This window comes from Salmo trutta, chromosome 32 (assembly GCF_901001165.1).
Source record: "Salmo trutta chromosome 32, fSalTru1.1, whole genome shotgun sequence".
Taxonomy (NCBI): domain Eukaryota; kingdom Metazoa; phylum Chordata; class Actinopteri; order Salmoniformes; family Salmonidae; genus Salmo; species Salmo trutta.
Window position 1 is genome coordinate 32,587,219 of NC_042988.1, and position 13,770 is coordinate 32,600,988.

Genomic DNA, 13,770 nt, shown 5'->3' on the forward strand with positions numbered 1-13,770 from the left:
ACACACACACACACACACACACAGCCTAGTTTGCACTGTTGCCGTTGCTCCACCTAGCTGACTGAATGCGTATTGTTGTCTTTCTGAGTGTTACTGTACAGTTGTTGTTTTTTTACAGTTAGTGTACAGTTTTTTTTTTACAGTTATTAGTGAACAGCTGAGGTAAATGTAGATAAGCCTAACTGTATGTGGCCAGAGAATGTCTTTTTAGTGGTTTCTGGGGGTTTCAATGTCTGTAACTCCGATGGTTCTGCTGATATAGGGATGTTTTGAACATGCTGCCTATTTGTTGAGGTTAGGATTTACAAAGTCAACATAACATCTTAGTAATCTCTTAGACACAGCCCACGTCTTGTCTATTTGTTGACCTGACTCTGGAAAGACCTCACCACCTCCACATCCATTTCAGACACAGCCTCAACAATGACAATAGGTATGTGTACATGTCATCACTGTGCTCCCACAACAGGGCTGTATTCACTAGGAACCAAGTGGAGGGGCAGCAGGTAGCCTAGCGGTTAAGCGCGCTGGGCAATTAACCAAAAGGTTGCTGGTTCGAATCCCTGAGATGACTAGGTGAATAATCTGTTGATGTGCCATTCAGCAAGGCACGTAACTCTAATTGCTTCTGTAAGTCGCTCTGGATAAGCGTGTCTGCTAAATGACAAATACAAGGAAAACGGCCTCAACAGGGAGAGACTTGCTCAATTAGAAATGCTCCTTTTTGTTTTCAGTTTCAAAACATTCTGCTACTGTGTGCCCTAATGAATACGACCCATGTAACCATGTCATCACTGTGTTCTCACTGTCTGACCGTTAACTTGACCAGTCGCAGACCTCTGACCTATGCATGACTGGCTTTCTGGGAAAGCGTAGGAGGATACACAGACACTAGGCACCAGTCAGTAAGAGTGTCTCTGCTGAGTCTAGTACAAACAGGCTGGGAAGCTCTGAATGCCAGTCTGCTGAGTCTAGTACAAACAGGCTGGGAAGCTCTGAATGCCAGGCTGCTGAGTCTAGTACAAACAGGCTGAGAAGCTCTGAATGCCAGTCTGCTGAGTCTAGTACAAACAGGCTGGGAAGCTCTGAATGCCAGGCTGCTGAGTCTAGTACAAACAGGCTGGGAAGCTCTGAATGCCAGACTGCTGAGTCTAGTACAAACAGGCTGGGAAGCTCTGAATGCCAGGCTGCTGAGTCTAGTACAAACAGGCTGGGAAGCTCTGAATACCAGTCTGCTGAGTCTAGTACAAACAGGCTGGGAAGCTCTGAATGCCAGTCTGCTGAGTCTAGTACAAACAGGCTGAGAAGCTCTGAATGCCAGTCTGCTGAGTCTAGTACAAACAGGCTGGGAAGCTCTGAATACCAGGCTGCTGAGTCTAGTACAAACAGGCTGGGAAGCTCTGAATGCCAGGCTGCTGAGTCTAGTACAAACAGGCTGGGAAGCTCTGAATGCCAGGCTGCTGAGTCTAGTACAAACAGGCTGGGAAGCTCTGAATGCCAGTCTACTGAGTCTAGTACAAACAGGCTGGGAAGCTCTGAATGCCAGGCTGCTGAGTCTAGTACAAACAGGCTGGGAAGCTCTGAATGCCAGGCTGCTGAGTCTAGTACAAACAGGCTGGGAAGCTCTGAATGCCAGACTGCTGAGTCTAGTACAAACAGGCTGGGAAGCTCTGAATGCCAGGCTGCTGAGTCTAGTACAAACAGACTGGGAAGCTCTGAATGCCAGGCTGCTGAGTCTAGTACAAACAGGCTGGGAAGCTCTGAATGCCAGACTGCTGAGTCTAGTACAAACAGGCTGGGAAGCTCTGAATGCCAGACTGCTGAGTCTAGTACAAACAGGCTGGGAAGCTCTGAATGCCAGACTGCTGAAGCACCGTAGTAGACAGTAAAGGACACACATTCTATAATGAGACTCTTTCACACTTGACTGAACACACGCAGACAGACAGACAGACAGACAGACAGACAGACAGACAGACAGACAGACAGACAGACAGACAGACAGACAGACAGACAGACAGAGACACACACACACACACACACACAAACTCCTCCTAAACACACACTCTGGACCTCTGCGTGACCTCTAACGGGCCTGAGTAATCACGGCAGCTGGAGGCACAAGAGAATTCTGGAAACAGAGTGAAACTGTATGCCAACACTGACATAATCCTTAGGGATCGAGGGGGACAGAGAGAGAGAGAGAGAACATGAAGGAGGACCGGGACATTAGGGAGGGAGATAGATAGAAGGGGGAAGATTGAGAGAGACAAACGGAGAGAGAAGAGGAGTTACTCTGAGAACTCCTGGATCACAGCTGTGGGAAGATTAGCTCATTGAACAGATAAACCCCCCCCCACTAGTATCAGAGACAACAGACTTACAGAAGAAGAAGGGATGACACTGAGATGATGTCATATTGTCCAGAAGGAGATTGTCACACTTTATTGAAAAAATACAACCTGCCATATATATACTGTAGGGAGGCAGGTAGCCTAGTGGTTAAGAGCATTGGGCCAGTAACCGATAGGTCGCTGGTTTGAATCTCCAAACCGACTAGGTGAAAAATCTGTCAACAAACTTTTGAGCAAGGCACTTAACCCCTAATTGCTCCTTAAGTCGCTTTCGATAAGAGCGTCTGCCAAATGACTAAAATGTAAATATACATGGGTCATATACCATTCTGCTCAGGGTTTAACCGTCAGCTTATCATATGGACCAATAGTAAAAACCCTTATGCAAACACATTGGTGCTAGATCACAAATGGAAACCAGAGAAATAAAAACACTTTTTTTCTGTACTATTATGAGTAATAGTAATGACAATATGCGTATTAACAAAAAATAAATTGTGCAATATATGAAAACAGATCAAACATTTCTCTCCGTCCTAAGTGTGGAGTCGGCGCCGCATAGCACAGCTGACCCTGGCCTGTACCTCAGACCTAGCCCAACCAGGAACCCGCATTTCAGATCCTACCACAATATGAACCTCCAGGGGGGACCTGGGCCCGTATTCAGAAAGCATCTCAGAGTAGGAGTGCTGAACTAGTATCAGGTCACTCCTGTCCAAATAATCTTATTAGTTATGATCTAAAAGGCAAAACTGATCCTAGATCGGCACTCTACGGACCCTGGGTGAATAGTAACAATGGATGACACAGAGACAAACTTTCCCTTCTATCTCCCTTCACCCCCGTATGAGATGTAGCAGTGGTTTGGTCTGGGGAGTGTTCTCTTTGTGTAGATCCTACCACAATATGAACGACCGGGGGGACCTGAGATTACTATCCGTAACAGTGGATGACACACACGCAGTAAGAAAAACTTGATCTTCACCTCCCTATGAGGCGTGACAGTGGTTTGGTCTGGTGTGTGTCTGTGTGCAGGACAGCTGTCCCCATGCTATCCTATGCTAGGACTAATCTCCTGTAAGTCCTGTGGCTCCCCTGGTCTCATTCATTAGAGCATCTCTGAGTCTGACCTCCAGGATAGGCCTCTCCCACACACCCCACTGCCCCACCACCACAGACCCCACTGGGCAGGCCCACTGATCAGAGCCCCTAGCCCCATAGCTCAGAGTAGCCTGGTCCGAGATCGGTTTGTGCTGCCTTACCAACTCCTATGGCTATTGTTGTGTGACGCCTCTTGATAATGACCATAGGAGTTGGCAATACCGCACAAATAGATCTGCGACCAGGCTATACTCACATACCAAAGCCCCTGATACCACAGCCGATCCACAATCCACAGCATTCAGGCATGTTGTACAAAAATAACTGTGTCCTTCCCTTCTGAAGTGAAACGGAAAGACAGCCCAGTCTGGAGTAGCTGATACAAGCACTATGTCAGTCTGTCATCACTTTACCACAACATCACATCAACACTGAGTGATGTAAGCTTTCTTTGATACGCTGGGCTCACTTTCAATCCCGTACAATATCCATCTTGGTATTTCATACATTATTTCTATCTATAGTTTTGCATATAAAGGAGTTCGGCTCTTAGATGGAGATGTTCATAACAAGTAATAAAGCATTATATTTGCTCATAACAAGTAATACAGCATTATCGATGCTCATACTGTAGCAAGTAATAAAACATTATAGATGCTCATAGCAAGTAATATAGCATTATATTTGCTCATAACAAGTAATAAAGCATTATACATGCTCATAGCAAGTAATAAAGCATTATACATGCTCATAGCAAGTAATAAAGCATTATATTTGCTCCTAACAGGTAATAAAGCATGATAGATACTCATAACTAGTAATAACACATACCTGCAGGCTTTACGTAAATGTTACAAGGTGTTACATAGATCTCATACATCTTTAAAGTGGTGATATCATCCCCAGGCTATCTTCTCCTTCTATGGTACTTTCATGTCCCAATCCTCATACATCTCTGAGCAGTGTACTGTAGTGGCTTCATGTTGCTGTGTGTCTTATTAGCACCCCCTGGTGTACTAGACATAAATACACTTAAACTGACTTAGAATGAGTGAAGCAGGCCTATAGGCTAGAGAATCATAGGGGGCTTTTGTGTGTGCATGTATGCATGCATTTAGTCAATGTATCTTAAATGCTATCATATTGAGAGGGAGGTAAGGGATGGAGTGAGGCTTTTGATTGTCTATGCATTGTTAACACCATCTATGAATACCAGTTCATATCCAACATAGGGAGCAAAGTGGAAATGTTATGACATTATGAGAAAACAGATGCTTTGATACAAATACAAACAGAGATGATACAGAAGCAATGCTATTCAGCCTCCAGTTTGTGCTTTTCCTGGTGAGCGAATCGTTGAAGTCTGAGGCGCATCGATCACACAATAAAATCACAGGAGGATCATGGGAGGAAGAGTTTCATCCATCTTTGGACATACGTTCCTTCTCTTACAGGGTCAAAACAAACCCCAATGTTTAAGATCAGGTCACAGTGTTCACAAACATCTCACATAGTCCATATTCCCCATACTCCATATAGCTGGGCTGGCTAACACCTATTATGGTGGTTTTCCACTTTCTAAATATAAAAATAAGTGCCTTCTCTGTCCAGAGCAGTCCTCAGAGAAGGTGGGAGTTAGTTGTAGAAGAAGAGGGACATGGGATGGTTTAGGGAAAGAGCGATGATGATGGGAGGATTCAGAAGAAGCTGGTAATCTTGAGTCTCTTATTCCAGTCCATTCCAGCAGACAAGCTCTCTCTGGGGTGGGATGGGGGTATAGAGAAGGGTGGAAGAAGGGAGGATTGAAGGAGGGGTAAAGGATGAGATGTCCATCATTCCATCCGGTCCATTTTGAAAGCAGGAGGGTGTTGGATTGCCAACGTTCAGAGAACAACATTCTATCTGCGTATTCTCTTCTGTTGGATTGGTTGGTAGTGGTGGTGCGGTAACGGGTAGGGATGTTGAAGGTAACTTTCAGAAATGTCAAATTCGACAGTCTCTCTGCTTCTCTCATTGGGTGGAAGAAAAGTTCAGAAGTTGCTGAAGAGCTGGTGTTTTTTGTCCCAGTCCATCTGAGGGGCTCTCTTCTTGGCTCTCTTGGCGTGGGCCTTCTCTTTGGCCTCAGCCGCTGTGGGACTCAGGAGCAGGCCGATCTCAGCAAACGGGTCCATCAGACGGCCCGCCTCGTCCTCTCCCAGCTAGACAGACAGACAGACAGACAGACAGACAGACAGACAGACAGACAGACAGACAGACAGACAGACAGACAGACAGACAGACAGACAGACAGACAGACAGACAGACAGACAGACAGACAGACAGACAGACAGACAGATTAATATCAGAGACTACTTGGTAGTTATAGTGTGGGTTGACATTCACACGCATGGCAGGGTTGAGGTCAATTCATTTTACATTTACGTCATTTAGCAGACACTCTTATCCAGAGTGACTTACAAATTGGTGGATTCACCTTATGATATCCAGTGGAACAACCACTTACAATAGTGCATCTATATATTTTTTTTTGGGGGGGGGGTTAGAAGGATTGCTTTATCCTATCCCAGGTATTCCTTAAAGAGGTGGGGTTTCAGGTGTCTACGAAAGGTGGTGATTGACTCCGCTGTCCTGGCGTCGTGAGGGAGCTTGTTCCACCATTGGGGTGCCAGAGCAGCGAACAGTTTTGACTGGGCTGAGCGGGAACTGTGCTTCCGCAGAGGTAGGGGGGCCAGCAGGCCAGAGGTGGATGAACGCAGTGCCCTTGTTTGGGTGTAGGGCCTGATCAGAGCCTGAAGGTACGGAGGTGCCGTTCCCCTAACAGCTCCGTAGGCAAGCACCATGGTCTTGTAGCAGATGCGAGCTTCAACTGGAAGCCAATTCAATTTCAATTCAGTCAATTCAGGGAATTCCAAATCTTCTAATTTGCTCAATGATTTGGAATTGGTCAAATGTGGGAATGGTAAAATTGGTAGACCTCAGTTTACTTCCTGAATTTAATGATTTGAAATAGAACCCTGATGTGTAATTCTGATAATATCTGTGTTAATGTGATACACTGTATGTGTTATATGAAATAACAAGAGGTTATATACTGTACACTACAATATAGTCCGCACACACACACACACACACACACACGTCTCACCTGCAGGCTGTTGTCAGGACTGCTCAGGTCAGAGTGGTGTGACTGGATGGAGCGGCTGGTGAAGCTGCCGTTGATCTGAGGACTGGGGGAGCCGTTGGATATGGACGGACCGTCATAGTCTGGGAAAGAAGGGTCAGAATTACTCTCTATGTACAGATCTAGGATCAGCTTCTCTACCCTTTCCTCCCCCCAATCCTAACCTTAACCATTAGTGGGGGGAAATGCAAAACTGATCCACCCTACGGGCACCTTCACCCAACACCCAGAATTACAGGCTCAGATTTGGAGGTCAGTAATCTGATGCTGGTTTTGATGAACTACACCATAACATTTCACTGTAGATTAGGATCATCAACACCATTACCGCCTTCTCAATATGCAACTGTACAATGTAGATGTACAATTAGACTAGAGACTTGTCCTGAGCTGTACTGTGCCTTTGGCGTGGTTTATAAGAGTACACTTTAAATAAATATTCTGTTTTACAGATAAACAAGGGTGTAGGCCTACCTTTGACGTGGCTGGCCAACGGGGTGACGCCCATCTTCTTAAAGTGATGGTCTGTGTCAGGGTCCACCACCAGCAACCTGGTCTCATCTCCTCCTGTCTTTATGAAGGCCACAACCTCGGCATGGCGCATGCCCTCCACGTTCACCCCATTCACCTGAAAGGAGAGAAGGGAGGCAGAGGGGAAGAAAGGGTGTTATGGGTGAGTGATGTTAGATGTCTCCATCTATACTGTTGTCTGGGATTCTGTGATCTGGCCTCGTCACTGTCTCAATGTTTCAATGTCTGAAAGATGTTCAAGGCTGTCTGGTTGTGAATATGTATACAGTAGGAAAGAAACAGTGAAAACTCTAGATCCTGCTGCTGGTTCAGACAGGAACAACTAAGTATCCAAAACAAGTTCTAAAAAAGCACACTAGTGATGTTGGTCGCTCGTCTGTCATTACTGGTGTGCAGACTTTACACTGGTTGACTTACAGTTGATTTCTGGTACGTCCACATTGGACCAGTGCAGCAGTTCACCAGTCTCAATCCAACAACATTCTCTTTACCTGATTCACAACTGTCCAAAACCATGGTATAGCCTAAACTAAAATACTTATTTATTCAGACAAGGATCAACTGAATATGCGAACCATTACTTGATCCAAACAGTAGAGGGTGCTATGCACCAAAACAATCATTTTCCACTGGACTCAATGAAGAGTGAGGACAAAACCTGTGAGTAATCAGACACAACATTTTGCAAGATGGTACATAGAGAGAGAGAATATTCTGCATTCCTTCCTCAATGACGTACAAGCTGAACAGAATACCTTTACATTCCATACCCCATTACAACAGGGATGGAACGAGCATGTAAGCTAATGGGCTCTAACAGTAGAACATCATTTATTTGTTTCCTTTTCAAACACTTTTTTTCTCTCTCTTTGGTCATAGTAATCCCTCTTTTATTGGTTCGGCAACTTGTGAATTCAGCTGGAAAAGAGTGAGGGGGGAGTGTGTGAGGAGAGAAAGAGAGGGGAGAGAGAGTGTATGAAAAGTGAGAAGCCCTCACACCTACACCCCAGTCACTAACACATCAGTTTCTGTCGGAGAGTTTCTCCCTGTGACTTTCCACAGACTCCTGTATATTCCATTAACTCTATTCAGCTAGTACTGTAGCTTTGCACGGTGCTGCCTGCCTTAACGTTGGTACACCATCAAATATTGATGCCTAGCTTCTGCTGAACCAATAGTGTGGGTTTCAGGTATCAGTGTCCTGAGGGGGATTTTGTTTTAAAATTCACTAACGCTGCTGCTTATGAAGTGAGGGCAGTAGGAGGCGGTTGTGACACAGACTGGTCTAATACACTGTAACAACACGGCTAGATACCAGACTGGTCTAATACACTGTAACAGCACGGCTAGATACCAGACTGGTCTAATACACTGTAACAACACGGCTAGATACCAGACTGGTCTAATACACTGTAACAGCACGGCTAGATACCAGACTGGTCTAATACACTGTAACAACACGGCTAGATACCAGACTGGTCTAATACACTGTAACAACACGGCTAGATACCAGACTGGTCTAATACACTGTAACAACACGGCTAGATACCAGACTGGTCTAATACACTGTAACAGCACGGCTAGATACCAGACTGGTCTAATACACTGTAACAACACGGCTAGATACCAGACTGGTCTAATACACTGTAACAGCACGGCTAGATACCAGACTGGTCTAATACACTGTAACAGCACGGCTAGATACCAGACTGGTCTAATACACTGTAACAGCACGGCTAGATACCAGACTGGTCTAATACACTGTAACAGCACGGCTAGATACCAGACTGGTCTAATACACTGTAACAACACGGCTAGATACCAGACTGGTCTAATACACTGTAACAGCACGGCTAGATACCAGACTGGTCTAATACACTGTAACAACACGGCTAGATACCAGACTGGTCTAATACACTGTAACAACACGGCTAGATACCAGACTGGTCTAATACACTGTAACAACACGGCTAGATACCAGACTGGTCTAATACACTGTAACAGCACGGCTAGATACCAGACTGGTCTAATACACTGTAACAGCACGGCTAGATACCAGACTGGTCTAATACACTGTAACAGCACGGCTAGATACCAGACTGGTCTAATGCACTGTAACAGCACGGCTAGATACCAGACTGGTCTAATGCACTGTAACAGCACGGCTAGATACCAGACTGGTCTAATACACTGTAACAACACGGCTAGATACCAGACCGGTCTAATACACTGTAACAACACGGCTAGATACCAGACCGGTCTAATAGACTGTAACAACACGGCTAGATACCAGACCGGTCTAATACACTGTAACAACACGGCTAGATACCAGACCGGTCTAATACACTGTAACAACACGGCTAGATACCAGACCGGTCTAATACACTGTAACAACACGGCTAGATACCAGACCGGTCTAATACACTGTAACAGCACGGCTAGATACCAGACTGGTCTAATACACTGTAACAGCACGGCTAGATACCAGACTGGTCTAATACACTGTAACAACACGGCTAGATACCAGACTGGTCTAATACACTGTAACACCACGGCTAGATACCAGACTGGTCTAATACACTGTAACACCACGGCTAGATACCAGACTGGTCTAATACACTGTAACAACACGGCTAGATACCAGACCGGTCTAATACACTGTAACAACACGGCTAGATACCAGACCGGTCTAATACACTGTAACAACACGGCTAGATACCAGACCGGTCTAATACACTGTAACAACACGGCTAGATACCAGACCGGTCTAATACACTGTAACAACACGGCTAGATACCAGACTGGTCTAATACACTGTAACAACACGGCTAGATACCAGACTGGTCTAATACACTGTAACAGCACGGCTAGATACCAGACTGGTCTAATACACTGTAACAACACGGCTAGATACCAGACTGGTCTAATACACTGTAACAACACGGCTAGATACCAGACCGGTCTAATACACTGTAACAACACGGCTAGATACCAGACTGGTCTAATACACTGTAACAGCACGGCTAGATACCAGACTGGTCTAATACACTGTAACAACACGGCTAGATACCAGACTGGTCTAATACACTGTAACAACACGGCTAGATACCAGACCGGTCTAATACACTGTAACAACACGGCTAGATACCAGACTGGTCTAATACACTGTAACAGCACGGCTAGATACCAGACTGGTCTAATACACTGTAACAACACGGCTAGATACCCGCCTACTCTCTCATAACTAACTGTTACATAGGAAATGTATAAGTCCAGTGAGAGCCTGTTAAGGCTAGGGAGAGACTAGGAGAAGGAGGGAAAGAGAGAGAAAGAAAGGAAAAAATGTGTAAAACCAAGAGAAGTTGAGTGTGTGTTGTGTGTGAAAGAGAGAAAAAGGGAAAAAAAAGAGCATGAAAGAAAGCGAGAGAGTGAGAGTTAAGCAGTGATAACCATTACGGTGATGACCCCTTCACTATCAGAAACCCTTCTCTATCTATTCTTTCTTTCTCTCGCTCTCTGTCTCTCCCTCTCTCTCTCTCTCCCTCTCTCTCTCTCTCCCTCTCCGTCTCTCCCTCTCCGTCTCTCCCTCTCCGTCTCTCCCTCTGTCTCTTTGTCTCTCTCTCTCTGTCTCTCACTCTGTCTCTCACTCTCTCCCTCTCTCTCTCCCTCTCTCTCTCTCTCTCTCCCTCTCTCTCCATCTCTCCCTCTTTGTCTCTCCCTCTCTGTCTCTTTGTCTCTCCTTCTCTTTGTCTCTCTCTCTCTGTCTCACTCTCTGTCTCTCACTCTCTCCCTCTCTCTCTCCCTCTCCGTCTCTCTCTCTCTCCCTCTCCGTCTCTCCCTCTCTCCCTCTCCGTCTCTCCCTCTCTGTCTCTTTGTCTCCCCCTCTCTGTCTCTTTGTCTCCCCCTCTCTGTCTCTTTGTCTCTCCCTCTCTGTCTCTTTGTCTCTCCCTCTCTGTCTCTTTGTCTCTCCCTCTCTGTCTCTTTGTCTCCCTCTCTCTGTCTCTCTCTCTCTCTCTCTCTGTCTCTCTCTCTCGCCATTAGAGTTGGTGTCAGAACATAAGGCTCAGTGGAGTCATCACACACTAATTGGTAGAGAATCGTCTCATCCTACCAGCCCTAGTGCATGAGGAGGAACAAGCCCCCTTTGTGTTGGGCTAGGGGAGCAGGTGTTGTGTCATGTTTCATAGCAGCAGCAATCCTTCACAATCCAACAAAACAATCCAGCCCACTCAAGCTAATTAATAGGGCCCTTGTTCATTAGGCGACTCCCACACAATACAACAGTCAGTGTAGTGCTAGTGTGCCAAACCTGTTTTTCATTGGAATACAGTGCTGTTCGAATGCTTTACAGAGCAGTCGTTTTCAAGGTACTATCATAATCGTCAGTGTTTGCTTAGGTTGTACACCCTGGAATGTGTATGTGTATGTGTGTGTGTGTGTGTGTGTGTGTGTGTGTGTGTGTGTGTGTGTGTGTGTGTGTGTGTGTGTGTGTGTGTGTGTGTGAGTGAGTGAGAATGGGTTTTCACCTTGCTAACGAGCTGCTGACAGATGGACCAAGCAGTGAACCGTGCCACACAGTTGCTTGGTCAGGACATCCTCCATTAGCCACAGAGAATAACACACACATAATCATCCTCTAGTCAACCGCTGAGCCCACACACCTGCCTGGGGTTACCGAGGCCAAACCCCCAGGGCTCTGCCTGCAGTTTCAGCAGGTACAGTGACCTAGCCACTTAGCACTAATCCAGCTACAACGAAGAGACAGAGCATTAAAACCAATGACTGAGTGACAGGGCTTCACTGACTACAGTTTACTGACACTGACTGTATAGGGGAAACTGCTCTAAGCGCATAAGGTAAAAGTAGTCCTTAACCCTTAACCCCAGATCTAGGACCAGATCAGCCTACTCTTGATCCTAACCTAAATGTTTATAGGCAGTGATGTAAAGTACTCTACATTACCAAAAGTATGTGGACACCTGCTCATTGAATATCTCATTCCAAAATCATGGGCATTAATATGGAGTTGGTCCCCCCCTTTGCTGCTATAACAGCCTCTTCTGGAAAGGCTTTCCACTAGATGTTGGAACATTGCTGCGGGGACTTGCTTCCATTCAGCCACAAGAGCATTAGTGAGGTTGCACACTGATGTTGGGCAATTAGGCCTGGCTCGCAGTCGGCACTCCAATTCATCCCAAAGGTGTTCGATGGGGTTGAGGTCAGGGTTCTGTAGAGGCCAGTCAAGTTCTTCCACACTGATCTTGACAAACCATTTCTGTATGGACCTCGCTTTGTGCACTGGGAAACAGGAAAGGGCCTTCCCCAAACTGTTGCCACAAAGTTGGAAGCCCAGAATCGTCTAGAATAAGGGGCCTGTAGCCCGAACCATGAAAAACAGCCCCAGACCATTATTCCCCCTCCACCAAACTTTACAGTTGGCACTATGCATTGGGGCAGGTAGTGTATTCCTGTCATCTGCCATACCCAGATTCATCCATCAGACTGCCAGATGGTGAAGCGTGATTCATCACTCCAGAGAACGCGTTTCCACTGCTCCAGAGTCCAATGGTGGCGAGCTTTACACCACTCCAGCTGACACTTAGCATTGCGCATGGTGATCTTAGGCTTGTGTGCGGCTGCTCGGCCATGGAAACCTATTTTTATGAAGCTCCCGACGAACAGTTCTTGTGCTGATGTTGCTTCCAGAGGCAGTTTGGAACTCGGTAGTGAGTGTTGCAACTGATGATAAATGATTTTTACGCACCACACACTTCAGCACTCGGCGGTCCCGTTCTGTGAGCTTATGTGACATACCACTTCGTGGCTGAGCTGTTGTTGCTCCTAAACGTTTCCACTTCACAATAACAGCACTTACAGTTGACTGGGGCAGCTCTAGCAGGGCAGAAATTTGACGAACTGACTTGTTGGAAAGGTGGCATCCTATGATGCTGCCACGTTGAAGGTCACTGAGCTCTCTGATAAGGCCAATCTACTGCCAATGTTTGTCTAGGGAGATTGCATGGCTGTGTGCTCGATTTTATACACCTGTCAGCAACGGGTGTGGCTAAAATAGCCAAATCCACTAATTTGAAGAGTCCACATACTTTTGTATATAGTGTACTTAAGTAAAAATACTTTAAAGTACTACTTAAGTAGTTTTTTGGGGTATCTGTACTTTACTATTTATATTTTTGCCAACTTTTAATTTTCCTCCACTGTATTCCTAAAGAAAATGATGTACTTTTTACTTAATACATTTTCTCTGACACCCAAAAGTAGTCATTACATTTTTGAATGCTTAGCAGGAAAGGAAAATGGTCCAATTCACGCACTTATCAAGAAAACATCCCTACTGCCTCTGATCTGGCGGACTCACTAAACACACATGCTTCGTTTGTAAATGATGTCTGAGTGTTGGAGTGTACCCCTGGTTATCCGTACATTTAAAAACAAGAAACTTGTGCCATCTGGTTTGCTTAATATAAGGAATGTGAAATTATTTATACTTTTACTTTTGATACTTAAGTATATTTAAAACCAAATCGTTTTTTACTTTGACTCAGGTATTTTACTGGCCGACTTTCACTTTTACATGAGTTATTT

General features: G+C 45.5%; 1 protein-coding gene across 3 annotated transcripts in view; it reads right to left on the reverse strand.

Annotated features, from left to right (window-relative positions):
• Positions 1–2,414: 2,414 nt before the first annotated feature.
• The window catches only part of LOC115171745 (Na(+)/H(+) exchange regulatory cofactor NHE-RF2), a 60,420-nt gene continuing 49,064 nt past the window's right edge, over positions 2,415–13,770 (reverse strand). For all 3 annotated transcript variants that reach the window (XM_029728842.1, XM_029728843.1, XM_029728844.1), the window contains 3 exons: positions 7,111–7,264; positions 6,601–6,719; positions 2,415–5,653 (listed from right to left, as the gene is read on the reverse strand). In XM_029728842.1, coding sequence (XP_029584702.1) covers positions 5,486–5,653; positions 6,601–6,719; positions 7,111–7,264 — 441 coding nt within the window. In that variant the 3' untranslated portion in view covers positions 2,415–5,485. The remainder of the gene's footprint in view (positions 5,654–6,600; positions 6,720–7,110; positions 7,265–13,770) is intronic.